At 43.9% G+C, this 21,411-nt stretch overlaps 1 protein-coding gene across 4 annotated transcripts in view; it reads right to left on the bottom strand.

Moving 5' to 3' along the window:
- The window catches only part of U2SURP (U2 snRNP associated SURP domain containing), a 178,660-nt gene that overhangs the window by 12,450 nt on the left and 144,799 nt on the right, over positions 1–21,411 (bottom strand). For all 4 annotated transcript variants that reach the window (XM_030216897.1, XM_030216898.1, XM_030216899.1 and 1 more), the window contains 5 exons: positions 17,533–17,599; positions 10,487–10,640; positions 9,806–9,916; positions 8,335–8,453; positions 3,992–4,162 (listed from right to left, as the gene is read on the bottom strand). In XM_030216897.1, the coding sequence (XP_030072757.1) occupies positions 3,992–4,162; positions 8,335–8,453; positions 9,806–9,916; positions 10,487–10,640; positions 17,533–17,599 (622 nt within the window). The remainder of the gene's footprint in view (positions 1–3,991; positions 4,163–8,334; positions 8,454–9,805; positions 9,917–10,486; positions 10,641–17,532; positions 17,600–21,411) is intronic.

The following is a 21,411-nucleotide window of genomic DNA, read 5'->3' as shown; positions in this document are numbered from 1 at the left end:
CTTCAGCTGCCTGACCACCTCCTGAAAAGGCTTGGCTTGCTCAGGGGGGAGAGCATCCACCAAGCCCGCCAACTGCCGCACATTGTTCCGCATGTGTATGCTCGTGTAGAGCTGGTACGACTGAATCTTGGCCACGAGCATAGAAGAATGGTAGGCCTTCCTCCCAAAGGAGTCTAAGGTTCTAGAGTCCTTGCCCGGGGGCGCCGAAGCATGCTCCCTAGAACTCTTAGCCTTCTTTAGGGCCAGATCCACAACTCCAGAATCATGAGGCAACTGAGTGCGCATCAGCTCTGGGTCCCCATGGATCCGGTACTGGGACTCGATCTTCTTGGGGATGTGGGGATTAGTTAATGGTTTTGTCCAGTTCGCAAGCAATGTCTTTTTTAGGACATGGTGCAAGGGAACAGTGGACGCTTCCTTAGGTGGAGAAGGATAGTCCAGGAGCTCAAACATTTCAGCCCTGGGCTCGTCCTCCACAACCACCGGGAAGGGGATGGCCGTAGACATCTCCCGGACAAAGGAAGCGAAAGACAGACTCTCAGGAGGAGAAAGCTGTCTTTCAGGAGAGGGAGTAGGATCGGAAGGAAGACCCTCAGACTCCTCGTCAGAGAAATATCTGGGGTCTTCTTCCTCTTCCCACGAGGCCTCACCCTCGGTGTCAGACACAAGTTCACGGACCTGTGTCTGCAACCGTGCCCGACTCAACTCCGTGGAGCCACGTCCACGATGGGGGCGTCGAGAGGTAGACTCCCTCGCCCGCATCGGCGAAGCTCCCTCCGCCGATGTAGTCGGGGAGCCTTCCTGGGAGGCGACGGCAGCCGGCACCGCACGCGGTACCGACGCCGGAGACCTCACCTCGGGCGATGGGCCAGCCGGCGCCACGCTCGACGGTACCGGTGGCGCAAGCACCGCCGGTACCGGAGGGGTAGGGCGCAACAGCTCTCCCAGGATCTCTGGGAGAACGGCCCGGAGGCTCTCGTTCAGAGCGGCTGCGGAGAAAGGCATGGAAGTCGATGCAGGCGTCGACGTCAGAACCTGTTCCGGGCGAGGAGGCTGTTCCGGGCTGTCCAGAGTGGAGCGCATCGACACCTCCTGAACAGAGGGTGAGCGGTCCTCTCGGTGCCGATGCCTGCTGGGTGCCGACTCCCTCGGCGACCCAGAGCTCTCGGTACCGACACGGGAAGGGGACCGGTGACGATGCTTCTTCGATTTTTTGGAACGAAGCATGTCACCAGAGCTTCCCGGTACCGACGAGGAGGACGTAGAATCCAGCCGTCGCTTCCTCGGGGCCGAGGCCGAAGGGGGTCGGTCTCGGGGGGGCTGTACCGCAGGAGCCCTCAGGGTAGGAGGAGACCCACCCGAAGGCTCACCGCCACCAGCAGGGGAATGGACAGCCCTCACCTGCACTCCTGACGATGCACCACCGTCCGACGACATCAGCAGACGAGGTCCCGGTACCACCGACGTCGATGCAGCTATCCGATGTCTCGGCGCCGATGCAGAGGGCCGATGCCTCGATGCACTCGATGCACTGGCGGCCGAGGATGAAGCTCTGGACGCTGAAGACGTCGATGCACACGATACCCCCGGTGCCGATGCCGACGAAGAGCCCGAGAACAAAACGTTCCACTGGGCCAATCTCGCTACCTGAGTCCGCCTTTGTAAGAGGGAACACAGACTGCAGGCCTGAGGGCGGTGCTCGGCCCCCAGACACTGAAGACACGACGCGTGCCTGTCAGTGAGCGAGATAACCCGGGCGCACTGGGTGCACTTCTTGAAGCCGCTGGAAGGCTTCGATGTCATGGGCGGAAAAATCACGCCGGCGAAATCAAAATCCGAAATGACGAAAAAGAGCACCAAAAACTTCGAGGGAGAAAAATCTCGACCGAGGCCGAAAAGAGGCCTACCCCGACGACGAAAGAAAACTTACCGGGGCAAAGACTGAAAATACGGGAAGGTGCAAAACGAAACCCGAGGGGGCTTCCGGAGCACTTCCCGAACAAATTCTTAAGATTTTCCGAAGAAAAAACACGTCGAATAGAAAAAGGACGCGCGAGGTCGACTTTCCGGGGCTCGACACGGCGAAAACACAACCGTACCGAGTGCGGACGAAAGAAGACTGGCCGGCTCGAGCCGGTTTCGGGCGGGAAGACGGCCGCGCGGGCGCGCGAGGGCTAGCAAAGGACTTTGCTAGTGAAGATTCCGATTGGAGGGGCTGCCGTGGACGTCACCCATCAGTGAGAACAAGCAGCCTGCTTGTCCTCGGAGAAGTCATGTTTAACTTGTACCACATAGAGGCTTTTGTTTACTTAGGGATTCACTGAAGTACATCATTTGACCTGGGATGCCTAAACATTTACTTAAAGAGTGTTATTTAGCTCAAGATTCATATCAAATTATTTTTAGCAAACTCCACAGATACTGAAAAAAAAATGAAAAATGGTTATGCTCATAGGACAAAATCCCAAGCAAAAACCATGCCAAAATGCTTGTTAAAATGATTAAAATGTTCATAATATACTAAAGAAGTTCTTAAAATGTTCAAAACATATTGATTTAATGGATATATTTTAGTAAAGTTTACTTGGCTCTTCAACGTATTATGAACATTTAAATCATTTTAGAGTTTTTAGTGTGTGATTATGTTTAAAAGCTTTTTTTCTGTCCTTTCTGAAAACTAAGCTAGACAACTATTTTTCACTTGTGATAAATATACATATATGAAATTTGGTATAAAGAAACTGATTTGAAACAACTTACAGGATCTCATTTGCATATCTCATATATAAAACCCATCCAGGAGTAGTTCAGGATAAAGCAAGACCAGGTTAAAAGCAGGTAACCTAGTGGGGAAGTCAGACCCTCTGCGAAAAGTGCAGCATCTCTCTAATAAAAGGGCTTAAAATGCAGTAAGTTTGAGGAAGAAACGGCAGGCAGTTGAACAAGGACTTTTAGGATACCCAGAAAGATCTGGTTTGGATAAATCTATATGATGATACTATGATGTTATGTCTGTAAAGCTGCTTAGCTGTAGATTTTTGCTTGTGCACTCTGTTTTATTTCTGAATGTTGGGATATACAGCTACTTACACAGAATATTATTTCATTACATGGGAAGTCAAGTATCACAAATAAAAGAAAACAAGCTTAAAGAGGGTTGTATGTGCTTGAATGAAATATTTCTGATATACACCCTCAAACTAATGCATTCTATTAAGCAGAAAAAAATATCATCACCATTATCGAGTCCTAAAACAGGCATATGTGTTTCTGAAACACAAACTATAAAGAGTTGGGTTTCTCCCTGAATGAAACATGCTGCAAACATTCAGCATATTTTACTCAAATATCTGACGACGACTGAACTGGTGGCAAAATTTCTAGTCCAGAACCTTGCAATTCAACCTTGTTCCATCTTCTTAAGCCCCTCTTTATTTTATTTTTGTTACATTTGTACCCCGCGCTATCCCACTCATGGCTTTGAATACCATAATCAATAAAATATATTGGGCCCGATGTTCAGACCATGAGAATTAGCCTGGCTAACTCCTGTGGTTGAAGCTGAGCCCAGATATTCGATGTCGGGCCGTTTATGGTGACCGGCATTGAATATCTGGTTCATTTTTGGCCAGTTTAAATTTAACCGGCCAAGCTGATATTCAGCGCTAGCCGGTTAAGTTTGAACTGGTCAAAGATAGATTCACATAACCAAAGATGGCCACCAAACTTGTGCTGAAAATAGGCGGATAGTTTTATCACAAGAAATAACCAGCTATCCACTAGCTGCCAACTGTGAATTTTCAACGGGTCAAGGTTGGCCATGTCCCGCTGAAAATTCACAGATAGCCAGTTATGGTGCATATAACCATCCAGGCACCGATCCTGGCCAGTTAAAAACTTTTGAATAATCCGGGGGGGATTTTCTTTTTTAAAATCAATGAACTGTGTATTTATGAAGTCAGCAGCCTCAATTTTTATCAGGATGTTTTACCTTTTAGATTTTTTAGTGATTTCCCTGGGAGAATCTTTATGAGATGATCGGGACCGGGAACTCTCCTTATGGGACCTCTCTGATCTCTCTGAACGCTCTGATTTTGGTGACGGGGATTTTGCTCTTCTGCTACTGCGAGGGGGACTGGGTGATGTACTGTGTCGTCTTTTTCTATGCAAAAACAAGTACACATACACACATTAGAACAGGATAGAGACAAAGCTTTTTGTGAACTACTCTGCTGCTTGTGTTGTTGGCAGCAGTAATAATGAAAAGTATCCATGATACAAACAGATGCAGTGATATTTGTAAACAGCAATAAAAAAAAGTTAACATTTTAAATACAGAAATTTAATTACTCTGAAAATTTTACTCTGTGGTAGGCATTTCCAGAAAGAGAAAACAGTTCTAGGTTATGGTAACAGTGGGTATAAAGTCATTACTAGCATCTACTGTATTCAGTTGTGAACAGTCTGAGAAAAGCTAATTTATTACCAAGAAGATTTGTTATAGCAGAACTGGTCTTCCATACATAAATTATGTAAAAAAAAAACAGATTTCGATCTGTCATAAGCAAGATGTGCTATAGCGGTGTTTGTAAAAGAGATAATAAACTATACTAAGAATACTAGCCATATCCAACACAAGAGAATATTAAATATTCTAAACACAAAATTCTTAACACTGCAGATAAGAGAAGAAAAAGACATATGGAGTGGTGGAGAAGCCTAATGGTTAGTACAGTGGGCTGAGAACCTGAGAAATGTGGTTCAATTTTCAATACAAAACAAATTTGACTTAAATCAATTCTGCACACAATCAGAATGTGGATATTAGTGACTCCAAACTAATCAATCAGGGACAAACTTTTTTCTCCCTAAAAATATGGGAGGAAAAAGCCTCAGAAACCAGGTCAGGAGTATGGGCTGAAACAGCCTGACAATGAAGGGTGTACATCTCATCAGCTAAAAAAAAATTCTCTTATATTTAAATAATTTCTTTAGTTAGTGCAAAAAAACAAAAAATTAAAGACTTATCTGTGTTTCAAGGAGAGTGACTCCAAATGAAAAAATAACAGGTTCTCACCAATGGTGGCCTTCACTAGAAAGTTGCTTCAAAGTTTATAGGACCTTGCACTGAAATTGGCAGAGGTTTAACTTGCTCACTGGCTCTCAAAGTTCCACTGCAGTTCAGTCAATTAACCCTACATGGCCTCAGGTACAAAAACTTAAGATTGTGAGACCATTAAGAACAAGTGCTTAGGTAACACAGGAAGAAAACCATCTCTCCCCTCCCACCCAATATTCAGTCAGTACTGAGCAGCACTGCTGATGTCCGCCGCCAGCGTTAAACCCAGATATTCTATGTCAGACCATATACGGTCGCTGGCATTGAATATCTGTTTGTTTTTTTAAAGCCAGTCAGCGCATGCCTGGTTAACTCGATATTCAGAGCTAACTGGCCATGTTAGCAGATAAAGATAGGATTGTTATTTATACATCAACTCAAGCTGTTTAGCTCTGAATATCGGGAGCTAACCAGATTCCACCCCCGAAATGTCCCCGGCATAGCCAGCTTGCACTTCAGCACTAACCAGTCATTTTCAGCATAGATAAACCAGTTCCGTGCCACTGAAAATGACTGGATAGTCGCTGATAAACGAGTTAACCATTCGGCAGCTGTTCTCAGCCAGTTAACTCGCACTGAATATCGACCAGCATGTGTCCAAGTCACCAACAAGGCAGCTAGGAATTGACCGAGTAAAATAGTAAGATTTAAAGCTATTTTAAAATTTACTGTAGGAGTTCTCAGAATATTTAGTGGTAAAGTACTCCATAATGTAGGTGCTACCACCTGAAAACAGGATTGGTGTACCAGGCCTAGGCGTATCTTCATGTGAGTAGGCACAACCAACCTATGTTGCTGGGAAGATTGTAGAAATCTTGTTGATACATAAGGAATTAATGAAGTATATATCACATGCGACATAAGGACAATGAAGTCCCATGAAACAGGAAGCTTCTGTAATTGTAATTTGACACAGAGAAACCCTTTTGTGACTCAAAAGATGACAAAGAAATTGGGAAACTGAAAGCCCATCAACTGGAGTGTTTTAAGCCAACTAAGCACAGAGATGAACTCTGATAGTTGATGCTGAAATGAACTCTGATAAGAGGACATTTGGATTTCCAAACGATATCGATAGGATAAGTAGTGCTGGATGGTGACGTGAAAACAGGAAAAATGGTTACAGCAATTTGTTAAACACCAGATGGAAAACTTTTTCCACTTAAACATATTGCAACAACTAATATACCCTGAATAGGCTCTGGTAATCCTAAAGTGGAGATTAAAGCTTGCTCAGATTCTATACGGTGAAGGCTAGCAACCAAGGCACTCTGTATAAGAGGCTTTGGGAGACCCCAACCACTATCTTTCCTTCCCTAACAGGCTGCTGCCTTCCCAAGTCTGTGCAGACAAACAGAAACAGCAACCTTCTTCCTCCCTGCTGCTCAGCTTCTGGTTCATTCGCTTGCTGCATTCCTGGGCCCATAGCCTCCCCAACTTAGAAGCCAGGTACGGGACCATAACCTTCTGTGCATCAAAGCCAGCTCTACTCAGCCCACCCACTATGATATAACTTTCTCTTTCAGAGGCAGACCCGGTAGAGCCTGCTGCAATGCACAGAAAATTATGGCCCTGCACCTGGTTTTTCTAAGTTGGGGAAGCAGTGGGCCTGGGAAGGCAGCCTAGTGGAGAAGAGGGAAGGCGTGACGTGGCAGGAGAGAGAAAAAGACAGATGGTTGATACTGGATGTTAGTTGGGGGGGGGGGGGGGGGGGGAGAAACAGGATGGTGATGGGAAAGGAAAAGCGAGAGAAATGGGTCAATGCTGGATAGTAAGGGATGGGAGGAAAGAAAAAAAAAAGGGACAAATGGTGGGAAGGGAGAGAGACAGAGGAGTGATGCGAGAGAAGGGGCAAGAGAGATGGTTGATACTGGATGTTATTGGGTGGGCAAGGTGGCGAAAGAGACAGGATGGTGATGGGAAAGGAAAAGCAAGAGAAATGGGCCAATGCTGGATAGTAAAGGATGAGAGGAAAGAAAAAAAAATGGGACAATGGTGGGGAGTGTGAGAGAGAGAGGGGGGGATACTGGATGATGGGGGAAAAAGACACAGGGACAATGAGAGAGAAAGAGAAAGGAGAGAATGCATGGCAGGGAAGAGGGAAAGAGATGGAGGAGAGACAGAACAGACGCTGCATGGCTAGAGAGAGAGAGAAAAAGAGGTGATAAAGTGATGAAAGCAAAAGTGGGGGCAGGGAGGAGACAGAGGAAATGCTGCATGGTGGGTGAGGGGGAGAGAAAGATAGGAGATCTTGGAAGGCTAGGTGGGGGGAGATACATACAAATCAAAAAAGGAAGATAAACTTCCACAAAAAAAAAAAAAAAAAGTTACCACAAAAGTTCCAAAGAAGACCAGTCTATAAATGATTCATAAAAGCAGGTTTATTCTTCATTTTTTTCTATTTAAACAGAAAAAAAATGAAGAATAAACCTGTTTTTATGAATAATTCCTAGACTGCTTTTCTTTGGAACTTATTTGTGGTGACTTCCACTTTTAAGTTGATTTTGGGAGATACATACACACAAAATGCTGAATGGCAGGTGGAATCAGAAACAGGAGATCCTGAATGGGGGTGGGAGAGAGAAACACAAAAGATGCAGCACGGTTGGAGGGAGAGTCAAAGGAGATGCTGCATGGCAGGAGGCAAGAGGGAAGAGTTAGTGAAAGACTGGGGAATAAGAGAAGCAGAATGGTAGGGCCTAAGTGGGGGAAAGATGAAAAGGCAAAGGTAGCTGAAGTTAAAAAAATAAAAGGAGAAAATGAAAACTGGATAGAGAAAAACAGAAGAAAGATGAAAAGAAAATATCAATGTCAGAAACAGATATAGTAGAAAAACTGAAGCAGATATAAAGAAAGAGAAAAATGACAAATGGACAGGAGACCCTGAAAAGAGTAAGACAGGAAAGCACCAACTGGAGACAGAGATAAAGAAGCATATTTTCAAAGCACTTAGCCTTCCAAAGTTCCATAGGTTTCCGATCTGACGAAGAAGGGCAACTTTCGAAAGCTAAATCAAGAAATGTATTAAGTTATGTCCAATAAAAAAGGTATCTTATTTTCTTTACCATGTTTTATTTTGTTTTATTTCTATTGATTACCTTTAAAAGTGGACTAACACGGCTACCACACATCTATATTTTAGAAACTCATCCCCCAAAGCAAAGACTTTACTAGTTCGGAAAACCTTTTTAAATGAGTGCATTGAAAAGTATTACCTTTCTTTCCTTGTTGGTGTAGAATCTTCTTTCTCCTTCTTTTCTTTGAATCTGAATTCAGATTTCTCCTTCTCCTTTTTATCTCGTTCCCTCTCTCTTTCCACCTCTTTCTCCCTTTCCTAAATCATTAAAAAAAAAAAAAAAAAGACTAAGACTGCAGATATTAAGTTACACAATTGCATCTATATGATTTGCCCTTTATGGCATAAAAGACCAATTCTATTAAAAAAAAGTAACAGCTTCCCCCTGCATTACCTTAGTAACACAAATACAATAAGAACTGACTATACTGTCTAGTTAAAATTCAGTATTTCTTACTAGACATTGCAGTTACATGTTATCAAATACTGGCATGAATTTTATATGAATTTGAACATACATACACACATAAAACTTGTAAAGGGGAAAATATTCTAGCTCATTTATATCTTTTAATCTAGTTGTGCTGAGAGGAAAGTAACATAAAACCTTATCTATTCTTTCACAGGACCATTCTCAAAGTCAATAAGCATCTCATTTGTTAGTACGTAGCTATAAAAACATGCTTGGAGTTTTGTCCATGAGAATCTGAAAACACATTTTCATTCAAATGATAATGCATGCCCAGCTCATATAGATTCATATCTTTGGATAACTCATGATGGCATCATGATTTTCAAAGAACCCAGGTTTCTCCAAGACTCATAGGGCCTCTTATCAAGTCATGCTATTGGCTCCTGGTGTGGTAATGCCGACATCTTTCATTCTGAATGGGCTCCGTCAGAACCTCTAGTGCGGCTTGATAAAAAGAGACCTATAATGTTCTTGCTGCTGGATTACTACATTTATGATCAATGAACTGTTTGTATCTGTAATCACATAAGTTTTAAGTTTAATATCTGATATACCACCCTTAAAGAATTCTTCAGAGTGGTTTACACAAAATATAATTATAATTATAGTGGGAAAGGAAATACAAAGTATTATAGGAAAGGAGTTAAAGAGAGGGCCAGAGCAGTCCTCTCTCGTTGTGGCTACCTACCATTACACAGCTAGGTCGCTCAAAGGGAACAAAAAGGCACAGGCTGGTGCTATACTTTGTGAATGTAGAACCACAGCACCAAGCAGTCAGAAAAAAAACAAAAACAACACAAAGAAGAAAAGTAACAGGTCAAAAGATGAAAGAAAAATAAAATTAATGCTGCAGTCCCTAAAGATGGATTTCATCAGGAGTTTCATGCCCAAATTAATACCAATTGTTAAATTCTGGATTGTTGGAAATCACTAAGTGAGGCCATAAGGAAAATTTAATCTATCACCAATCTGAAACTGAAATCACATTCACTTAAATAGTGGTACAGATTCAACCCCTCAAACCAGCAGGAAGCCAAAACAAAGCATGTCACAGTTCTTTTTTGGAAGTTCAATAAGGGGGGGTGGGGGGGAAAGAGAAGGAAGGGGGGGGGGATTTAAAAACAAAAAACAAACTTACCCTCTGAAGCAGCTTATCCCTGTAGTGTTCGACTTGTTCTTGAAAGCTCTGACCTGCTTTCCTGGGCCTCTTTCCAGATTCCAATTCATCCTGAAACTTCATTACTTTTAACTAAACACAATTACAAACAAGATTGTTTTTTAAAAAACTCAGAATTCTGTGCTGCTCAGCCAAACTACTATTCCAGCTTCCAAAGTTACCACCCCTTTCCTTAAGTATCAATTAGGCATTAAAAAAAAGGATTCCCTAAATTCAAGTTACCCAGTTTCTCCTAATTAAGCCAGCAATGGTTAGAAAGGTTTTAAAAGGAGCCAGCAAACTGCTTAGAAAACAAAATATGTCACGTTTTCATCTCTACTACAACTGGTATCACTTTCTAATCAAAGCTTGTGGTTTTATTCTTCTTTATAAAGTAACAAAGCTTTTTTAGATTTTCAAAACATACCATGTGCCTGACAAGAAGTAACTGTGTGTGTAGTTAAAATCTTACACAATTCAGAACAGAGAGGCACGAAACTCATTAAAAAAGCTCACTGCAGCTGCAGTCAGCTATAAAACATGGCCGAGATATTAGAGACAAGATTTTGATGGCATAAAAATTAAAATTAAAGTGACAGCAGAGAAACAAAACAAATCCTCTTTTTCTTATCATCTAAGACTCATTTCCATTGTAGCACTGACCTCAATTTCCCGAAGTTTGGCACGTTTTTCTTCATTCATTTCCAAATATTTCATTGATTTAGATTCAGACATGTCATCTTTGATGGGGTTAGAGTAAAACTGGTCTTCAGACTTAGAGCTCTGTGTATCATCATCTTCACTTTCTTCTTCTTGGCTTTGTGATTTAATAAGAAAATTAGTATAAAAAGAATCCAAATCTTCCCAGGCAATAAAAATAAAACAAAAAAATATTTCAGCAAAATACTACAATGTTGGCAAACTAAGGAGAAATCAGACCTTACTTGCTAACTTTCTTTCCTTTAGGCATACAGATCCATCAAGATGATTGGGTTATGCACTCCTACCAGCAGATGGAGACTGAGAATACTAACTGAAAGAACTGTACAAGACTCCTGTGCAGTCCCCTCAGAGAGCCAGTATTTCCCCTAACACAGCAGATGAAAGACCCCTCAAAGGCCAAAAGTAAATACCCCTTTGCCTCTACCCAAACAGCATTTCATTCTGTACTGCTGCAACTGGCCCAAATGAAAAGCGGCAGGAACCACCCACAGGAACAGGCTGCAAGCTGTCCAGAAAGAGAACATCGTGATACTACATAAAATGTATTCATCTTTCTGTAAGAATTGTTTCTTTGTTTTTTTTTTATTTTTTTTTATTGATTAGTCTTCAAGATCTGCCACTGCAACAAAAAAAGGAGCAAACCCTTCAGATAAAGCAGACCGAACAAGACAATGGGTGGGCTCTTGTCCGGTCTGGATGCCTAAAGGAAAGAAATTTAGCAGGTAAGGCCTAATTTCTCCTTCCTTAGCAGCAATCCAGATCAGTCAAGATGCTTGGGAAGTAACAAAGCAGAAAATCATGGGTGCGACCTACAAAGGCCTGAAGTCAGCTCCTGAGCACAGAACCGCATATCTCGCACATCCAATTTGTAATGCTTCGCAAAGAAATGCAACAAAGACAGACCACTGCCTGAGGAGGAATCGGACTACACGCCGCCCAGGAAGCAGCAACTCCCTGAGTAGAGTGTCATCTCAGAACTGGTGGCACCTCCCAGCCCTTCAGAAGGTAGACAGAAGAAATGGACTCCTTTATCTAGCATGCAATAAAAGCCTTAGAAGCCGCTGCCCCTTTTTTAGGGTCGCCAAATACAAAAAAGTGATCCTACTTGCAGAACTCCTCCATCCTGCAAAAATAGAGCTGCAACACTCGCTGCACATCCAATTCTACCAAGCAGTGTTGCTCTCGATTGACAGTACCATCACCCAACACCGGGCGTGAAATCACCTGTTTCACATAGAAGGCGGAAACCACCTTCAGCACCAAAGACAGAACCATCTACAAGGTAACCTTTTCCGCTGAAAACTTCAGAAAGAGCGTACGACACGACAAGGCCTGAAATTTATTTATTTATTTATGGGTTACTTACATCCCACATTTTCCCACTCATGCAGGCGCAATGTGGCTTACAGAGAATTAAATAAGAGTACAAAGTTTAAAGCTTAGGCAAGCATAAAAGAAGCAAATAGGGGGGGAGAAACTAACAGTGTGAACTAGGCAGGGTAAGGGACAAGGGATGCATCAATCAACATGGTAAGTTGGGGGGTAAGTCTTAGCAAAGAGGAATGTCTTTAACAACTTCTTAAAATTCTGAGATCTGCAACGCAAACAAGATTGAAAACCATCTTTTTGGTGGCAAAGTCATATCCTTCACCATAGTCAAGGCAAAAGGCTCAAAAGGCGTAGATACCAACACCGCCAAGACCAAATTCAAACTCCAAGGAGGTACCAGGGGACAACCAGGAGGGGAAAGAGGGTGTTGAAGGAGCTTCACACCACGAAGAAACTGAACCACATCTGGCAATGTGGCCTTGGAGCGCCCCCGCATGCGGCCATCACCTGCACTTTAATGGTCATCAGTGACAACCCCCTATCAACACTTGCCTGTAGAAAATCTAAAAGAACCAGAAGCGAAGCCTGGAAAGAGGAAACATCGCACTCTGAACACCAGTCCTCAAACACACCCCAGATCCGCACATATGTTAAAGACATGAAGCGCTTGCGGACGCCCATTGATCCGGCATCCACATGGTACCTTGCTGCAGAAAACCTGGAAAACCTCAGAGTGGAAGAGGACAGTCTATCCAGACGCATGAGATCTCTATACCATGGTCTCCAAGGCCAGTCCTGTCCTAACAAAATCAATCGGCCGACATGCGCTTCCACCCTCTAATGCACACAGCCGATGAGAGGCCACAGTGGAAAGAGTAGACGATTGGACAGCCAAAGCCATAGCAACGAGTCAATCCCCTCCGATCACCAGTCCCACAAGATGTGGGACCCGAGCATTGTGAGATGGCACCATCAGATTGAGCCCCCCAGCGACTCACCAGTGCCTGGATGTCCTCTGGGGCTAATGACCATTCTCTTTCATGGGGTAAATTCTCCCACCTGTTCACAATCAAAACTGTTCAAAATAGAACCAATACTCCAAAACATTTAAGAGTATGAAATCTTTCCAAGCTGCAACATAGCATAAATAAACTTAGCTTTCTCATTGTTGGCTTGAAAAACCCCACATTGCAACTGTTATTCAACGGGGCCCAGATCGTTTCACCCACTTCAGGGCTTCATCAGGAACCACACAGTTTTATGCTAAAACTGTGTGGTTAGATCACGGACACAAAAATCTTATATAGATGTCAGTGTCTCGGTGATCAGACCTTGGTGAAGACCTTGGTTTCTGAGGGTATTTCTCACTTGTTTGTTATTGTTCACTCTACATAACCCTTTGAGATTGTGGTTGGCTGTTTCTTGTTTTTTTGTGGTATTAGATTACTAAAGGAGGATTAACAGCCCATACTGTTTTTTGTACAACTGCTAATGACCATTCCCCAGGATCCAGTATATACCTGCTCAGAAAGTCTGCCTGAACATTGGCCACCCTAGCCACATGGCCCATGGACAGCACCAGCAGATGACCCTCTGCCCAACAAAGAAGAGAGGCCTCTGCGGCCACCAGACAACAGAGTCCTACCTTGCCGATTGACGTAGGCCACCGCCACGGCGTTGTCAGATAGCACACACACTACCCTGCCCTCCATCAGTGCCTGAAAGTGCTGCAGAGTAAGACACATGCCGTGGTCTCCAGGCGACTGATGGACTGTTGTTTCTCAAGCGCCAACCGACCCTGCACCACCTGACCCAGACATTGAGCTCCCCAGCCCTCTAGGCTGGCATCGGTGGCCATGATGATCCACTCCAGTGTCTCCAAGGGCATGCCAACTGTCAGGTGGGCGGGCTCAAGTCTCCCCCTGCAAGGGGACTCTTTTCCACAGCATCTGATTGAGGCGACTACTGGGCGAGCAGAGCCCACTGCAGGGGCCTCGTATGCGTCCGGGGCCACCTCCAGTCGCCACCATGGAACTCAACACTTGTAGAAAGTTCCAAGCCTGAGGAGACGCCTCAGAGCCAAGCGCTGACTCTGCACATGCAATGTCTGAATCTGCTCCTAGAGGAAAAACACCTACCCCTGTCGTGTGTTGAACCAAAGCCCCAGATACTCGAGGGATTGAGAGGGATAAAGATTACTCTTTGCGTGATTTTGACCACCCAGTGTGCAAAACTGGAAATAATGCCCCAGCACAGCGAAATGCAGGAAACGCTGATGATTGTGCCAAATGGGAATGTGCAGGTATGCCTCCATCAAATCCAAGGACTTTACGCATGGTCCCAATAACCAACTGCAATGTCTCCATATGAAAACTGGGCACTTTGAATGCCCAGTTCACCCTCTTGAGATCCAGAACAGGACAGTAGCCCTCCTTTTGGGGCACTATGAAATAGATAGGAGAAGAAACAAGACCGCTGCTCCTCTAGAGGCACCGGGACCACTGTGCACAGAGCGAGCAACCAGCTCAAGATCTCCTGGACCGCCCCTGCCTTCCAGCACAACCAGTAGGGCGACGCCAGAAACATACCAGGCAGAAAACAGGTGAACGCCAGTGAGTAACTGTTGCGAATGACCTCAAGCACCCACTGGCCGGACGTGATTTGGGCCCACCTCTGGTAGAAGTCACCTCACCCATGCCACAACCAGGACCAGAGGCTAGGCTCGAACACCTTCAGTGGGAGGAGTGACCAGATGCTGAAGCTGCAAACCCGGACTCCTGGCCTCCGATGACCACCCCAAAAGGACTGAGACCTCTGAAAATACTGACTAAGCTGAGGAGTGAACCGTCTGGGTCAATATTTGGGCGCCTCCTGGAACCTGCCACAGGTCGAAAACCCCTGACCCACGCCCTTAGGCCTATCCTTGGGCAGATGCGGGACCTCTGAGGAGTCACCAGCTTGTCCAACTGCTTGTCAAACAGCATGGAACCCTTGAAAGGCAGTGTACAGAGCTTATTTCTGGAAGCCATATTAGCTGCCCAACTGCCAGCCACAAAGCCCACCATGCAATGACTGAGTATGCCATATTCTTAGCCAAGGCCCACAAAAGATCATAAATGGCATCCACCACAAATGAAGCGTCCATCTCCAGCAGAGCTACCTTCTGGAGCAAAGCCCTCTGATCCTCCGGCGGAGCAGCCAACATCAGCTCCGCCCAACGAAAACAGGTGCGCGCCACCAAACCGCCACAGACCAAGGCCTGAAGTGCCAGTGCAGACAGATCAAAACCATGGCACAATAATGTCTCCAAGCACCGGTCCTGCGGATCCTTAAGGACAGCCCCACCATGCACAGGAACTGTGGTCTTCTTAGTGATTACTGTCAATAAGGCATCCACTGTGGGTGAACGTAGTGAATCCCAATCCCCCTCCGGGATGGGATACAACTTGGCCATGGACCTATTCACCCTACAGGGCAAATCCAGATATTTCCACTCGACCAACATCATGTCCCTAATATCCTGATTCACTGGGAAGGTCTTAGATGCTCTCCTAATCCCCTTCACCAGAGAAGGCTGTCCAGCCACGTCATCATCAAAACAGAGAACCATAGAGACCTGAGTAATCAACTCCTTTAATTCTTCCCGGTGGGGTCCTTTCCAGGAAGGGGATCCTCCTCCTCCTCAAAATCTCCCACAGAATGGATCTTGTCATCCAGATCCAACAGATCTTCCTCCAAATATTCCAAGTCACGCTCCAGGGACTCATCATCATCCCAGGCCAGCTGGGGCCGCTTAACAGGGAACCAGGAACCCTCCCCCAAAGGACTTCTCCCCAATGGCTCACTGGACTGCCAGGCCCGATACAAGGACCACACAAATTCTGGGGGAAAACCCATAGGCCTTGCACTAACCAGCTCCCCCTGACCCAGCCAGAGCCCTCAAGTGTCAGAGGCGGTGGCTCTTCCACCCGACAACCCAAATCCAAAAGGGTAGCGGTTCCCGCTGAAATCAGAACCACCGCTGAGTCTGCCAAAATCTGATCTGCTATGTCTGTTCCCCACACGCACTCTCCATCGGGGAAGTGCCGGAAACGGCACCCGAGGCCGATTTCGGGTCCCCACAGAGTTGACACTGCACGCCTGACCCTTACAGGCCCCACTTTTTACAGAAGCAGCAGCGATGCAACTTGTCCATGCTCATCACAGCAAAAAAAACAAACAAAAAAAAAACAGGGAACCAGCCCAGCAGTACACACACTCCAAACGAACTGCCTCGGACAAGAACCAGCATGCACTGTTCTCTACAGGCACCTCCACGGACCCCGGGACCACCACTGCTCACCCTATTGCTGCAGTGCACTTCAGACACCTCAAAAGGGCTTTTTTTGTTTTTTTAAGTGCTAGGCAATTGCAATGTGGTGTTCTCCTCTTTCTTTTTTTTATGTTTTTGTTTTAAAACAACAGGCAGCAGACAGGGCCTCAGCACTCAGACATCCAGCCACCTGGAGCTGAGGCACACATCAAAACACTACCCTTCAGGGCAGAAAGGTGGCACGTTGAAGGAAGGGACCCAGCCTTCTAGGTGTAACACCCCCAAGGGAAGAAGTGTCCTCCGCGGACTAACACCCCCAATGGCATCCAGCTAGAGGCAAAGGGAGTATTCTTCCTAGCTTACCCCCCCCCCCTTTTTTTTAATGGAAAGAAAAACACCACCAAGAAGAAATAGCCAGAAAGACAGACAACACACCACCACCACGAGGCGTTTCCCCCCACCCCCACCCCTCCGGGCCTACCAGACTAGCTCAGACTGCATCTGCTAGGAGACTGAGAAATAATGGCTGGCTGAGGGACTGCACAAGGGTCTTATTACAGTTCTCACAGTCAGTGTTCTCAGTCTCCATTTGCAGGTAGGAGTGCAATACCCAAGCGCCTTGACCAATCTGGATTGTTGCTAAGGAATAACAGTTTTCTTAAAGTCCCCGACACCATGGCCATGTTAAAGCCAAATCCTTCTTTGACCAGAGGAAGAAGAAAATGTTACTCTAGAAAAACGTACTCGCACGCAGTACAAACTTGTAATGTACAATTTGACATGGCTGAACTTTGAACATGAATCTATGGTTTATACAATCATGTAACCTTTAATGTATGCCACGTATCTCATTTCCAAATACGAGAAAGCTTTTAATGAACTGGGTATACAGCATAAATCACAAAGCAGAACTTATGGTAGAACACTGGCTATTCCACTTTGCCTGTGAGCTACAATAAAGGCCTGCACTGGTAAAATCTGAACAACAAATGTCTTATTTGTGTTATTGCAGATATCGCAAAAACAATTACCGTAATGAAACTACTTTGAGAATGGAATAAGGAAACAAAAAATATCATAGAAATAACCAAAGCAGAACAAAAAAAAATGGCAAAAGAGAACGGTGGTAGCAATGGATTTCAAGCATTTATGTACCAAGACACCAAGATGAAAAACACTGGAACCAACTCAGAAGGTCCAATGGCTATTATCTAATACAAAATGCAAGGGTAGTCTCATTTTATTCAAACAGTATAGAAATTGATTTTTATCTTCATCTGCTGAACAATTTTTTTTAATGATGTCAGTGACATAATATTTTAGACAAAAGGGAAACATTACTTACTTTTGATTTTCTTCTTCTTCAGATTCCTCATGCTGATCGAATATCTCCCACTTAGAGGTTGTAACAGCTATAAAAATTTAGCAAAAAAACCCTTCAGAAACATATTAAAACATATAAATTATGGCAAGCATTTACAATTCTAAACACAAGGGTATAAGGTCAAGCTATTCATGATCAATTCCTCATTGAAATATACTGAACATTTTCAGTAGAGAAAAGCATACAAGACAAATCCTCTCTCACCCCGACTCAGACCACTAGTTGATGAAAATATGTCATCAAGGTAAACGTGACTGGTTGTGAACAAATATAGACAGATTTCTGCACAAAGGGGGAACTTAAATGGTGGGATGGAAGACTGCTTCTGAGCTGAATACTACTAGAAAACTTGCTAATACTTGCGTCACTACTGCAGACTGAACCAGTAGCAGGAGGAAACCAGTGGTGTATCAACAATTCCTGCTCTTCTTCTGTCTCTCATGGCCTAACTGGTACATGGAATGAAGCAGCAGTATGGTATCTTACACTGTTCAAAGTGTTAGCTGAACTCTGAGTAGCAAGGAAGAGGAGTATGTATCCCAATGCACCACCGCTCTCCTCCTACTAGCAGTTAGGTAATGAAGAGGTGAGGAATGAGGTGTGGACTGGCTGAGAGTGAGAGGAGAACAAAGGCAAAAAGAAAACATCTGGAACTGCATAGCTGTGGTATGCTATAGGGTTGTGCAGGTACAAAAATGTTAATTTTGTTTAGTTTCCTGTGTCATTTGCAAGTTTTTGTTTTAAGTTTATAAATATTTTTCAGGGAACATTTGGACAAGCATAACACTGAAGCAACAGGACAAGACCAAGAGGCAGGGCAGTAATGTTCAAGCCTGCCCCAAACTAGCTCCTGCTGACCAGTCAGGAAACAAGAACTAAGATTATCAGAAATTCAAGACACATCTAGGCATGGGCTGGTTATAGCAGACTCTCAAAAAGCAGAATATTAACTCCGGGAAGGTGGCTGTCTTCTAAACGGAATGTCACAGATTTCAAGGCTAATGTCCATGATAGCTATTAAATTTCAGCATTTTTCCAGTGTTAACACTGGAAAGAAACCAGTCATTTTAGGGTCCCCCCTCCATTCTTTTGGGTTAGACTCACATTTAGCTGAGTTCTTTTATCAGCTTTATTTTATTTTTAATTGTTTAGGTGACTGAGTCAATCTTTGAATGCCTTCACTTTGGCTGGTTTATTCCGTCACACAGGTAACTCCTAAGGCTTGAATACTAGACTAAACAAGACAAGAATGAGGACTGCTGAAGGTATCCTAGTTCTTGTCTTGCTCTAGTCTAGTATCCAAGCCTCAGGAGAACGCCACTAAACAGGAAAGCACAGAGACGGGGCAGAAATGCTCACACCTTCCCCAAGTTGGTTCCTGCTGGGCCAGTCAGGAAATAAGAACTAAGATTACCAGAAATAAAAGATACAGTTAGGCAGTAAGACTCAATAAGCAGAACAGAAGGTAGCTGCATTCCAATCTGAAGGTCACAGGTTCAAGGCTGGATGGTACTTGATAGTCAAGAACACTGGGGGGGAAAAAGGCTGAAATTTGGGGTTTATTTCTTTTATTTGGGGTTAGAAACATTCCACCCAATATTCAAAAGGGTTTAACTGCCTGGTTAAACCCCCCTGAGTGACCAAGCATACGATATTCAGTGACACTTAACTGGTTAGTGCTGCTGAATATCACTGCTAACTTGCCATCTCCTAAGTGGTTAGGTTACAGGCAGGCAGGGAGCAGAGCACCTACTTAGCTGGTTAACTGCGAATTTCAGTCTGCTGACCGGCTAAATAACCAAACAAAGCTAAGACAGCAAAAGGGCTGAATATTGGCCAGTACCCGTAACTTCCAGGTGACCTCCGAGACCCAGATATTCAATGCTGGGAGCCATGTATGCCCCAGCATTGACTATCTGGATTGGTTTATCCCCTTGACAAGTCCAATTCTAAAAAGTTTTCAAAAAGCTATTTTGCCCCCAAACAGATGGAGAGACATTCTTGACTCCTTACGTGGTTTACATATTATATACAAAAGTACTTATTTTATACCTGGGGCAATGGAGGGCTAAGTGACTTGCCCAGAATCACAAGGAGCTTGCGCTTTCTTCCATGTAATATATAATCTTAAAGGACACGGGTAAAGCAGGTGAAACAAGCAGCTTTTGTGATGTCATGGAGCATTAAAAGATTCATAATGAACTCCATTACCCAAGAAAATGTATGATGACAACCCAACAAACTTCACACCCATAATCATAAAGAAACTGCAACTCCTAAAGATGCTAATGAAAATGAAATGAAAGTGTCCCTTAAAGGGCACAGTGCTATATTTCAACAGGGTGTGAATAAACTGCAGGAAATATATCCTTGTTGAAATATATTGTGGCAATACTACAGGACAAATTGGGGTACTTATTTTTGCTATAAAAGCTTTATATTGTTTATATAATTGATACTGCAGAAAGACAAGATCGAAACTTTAGCTTTCATCGCTGTGAATAAAGTCACAGAAGAAGGAAGTTTGACAAAATGAGAGCAACTAAAATAGGAATGAATTGTATCCACTAAGGATAAAAGCCACTATGAATAAGATCAATACATCTGAGGCTGCTCCAAGGACATGGCAGACAACCATATGGGTCCTGTCATTCAACAGTGCTGGCAAAGACTAGTTCTCTCAGAGCAGCTGCTACCTCGTGAGTCCACTCTATAAAGCTTTGGAATCAACCCTCCAGGAAAGTGAGTGGGTAGCTGATTTATCCTGCTGTCTACAAAAAGCCTTGTTGTGAACAATCTCTTCATAAAAGCAGTTAATAAATCCAAATAAATAAATAAGCAAGCAACTTTAATGCTTTATCTTACTTGTTGATGGAGAAAGCAGAGTAGCCAATTAGGGAGTAATTCTACAGGCCACCCGAAGTATATACGCTAAGTGCTTAATTGCTATTATAGAATACTAGTGTTAAGTGTAGTTGCACGTGTAATTTTAGGCACGAGCACTTACAGTAGCTCTATGACATGCACAAATGCTCATGCTTAAATTCTGCTGTGATGTGCATAACAAACAGTATTCTAAAAGTTAGTATATAAGTGCTTGGCAAGCCTCTACCCCATCCATGCTCCTCCCATATCCAAAATCCTCTTAGTTTCACACTGTAGACCTTAATGCTAACATTATAAAATAATGCCTGTGCAGGTTAAGTGCATAACTGCCAATTATGGTCAACTGCTGATTGATTTGTGTCAATTTGCACCTAATTAGGCAGTTAGCTTACATATGTAACTGGCACTATTCTATAATCTGCAAGGACAATTTTGCACACTAAGTGCAAAAAAAGAGTACAGAAGTAGAATGAGGGGATTAGTGGTTAGAGTACCTAGGAAGCCAGGGCTCAAATTCTGCTTCTCTCACCAACATGCCTTGTGACCATGGGCAAATCACCTTAGTTTTACCTGAGGAAATAGAGGGCAAGTTCATTTGGACAGGGAAATAGCTTGTGTACTTGATTGTAACACGCCTTGAGTTCTGATTTGGAAGAGAAGTCTGAAACCCAAACAAGCAGGGAAACCCACAGCTGAGGGTTGCCATATTTTCATTTTCAGATTGTCAGGCAACCCAGAAAAGTGTACCATTTGAAGGAACTATTGATTGATTGAAGAGACATTAAAGCAGGTTCCATAAAAGTTCTTCATGAATACACCACACTAATAACCTTTTCCACTTGATGTTACTGTAATAGTTCCAAGGAAGCAGTCTAATACAAATGATCTCTTCTGCTGCTTGAGAAGTGGGAGAGATAATACTAAGGGATGCTTTAACATCTATGCTGTTAGGGA

This window comes from Microcaecilia unicolor, chromosome 10, assembly GCF_901765095.1.
Source record: "Microcaecilia unicolor chromosome 10, aMicUni1.1, whole genome shotgun sequence".
Taxonomy (NCBI): Eukaryota; Metazoa; Chordata; class Amphibia; order Gymnophiona; family Siphonopidae; genus Microcaecilia; species Microcaecilia unicolor.
Note: the sequence above shows the minus strand (reverse complement) of the source record. Positions and strands in the feature narration are given on the sequence as shown.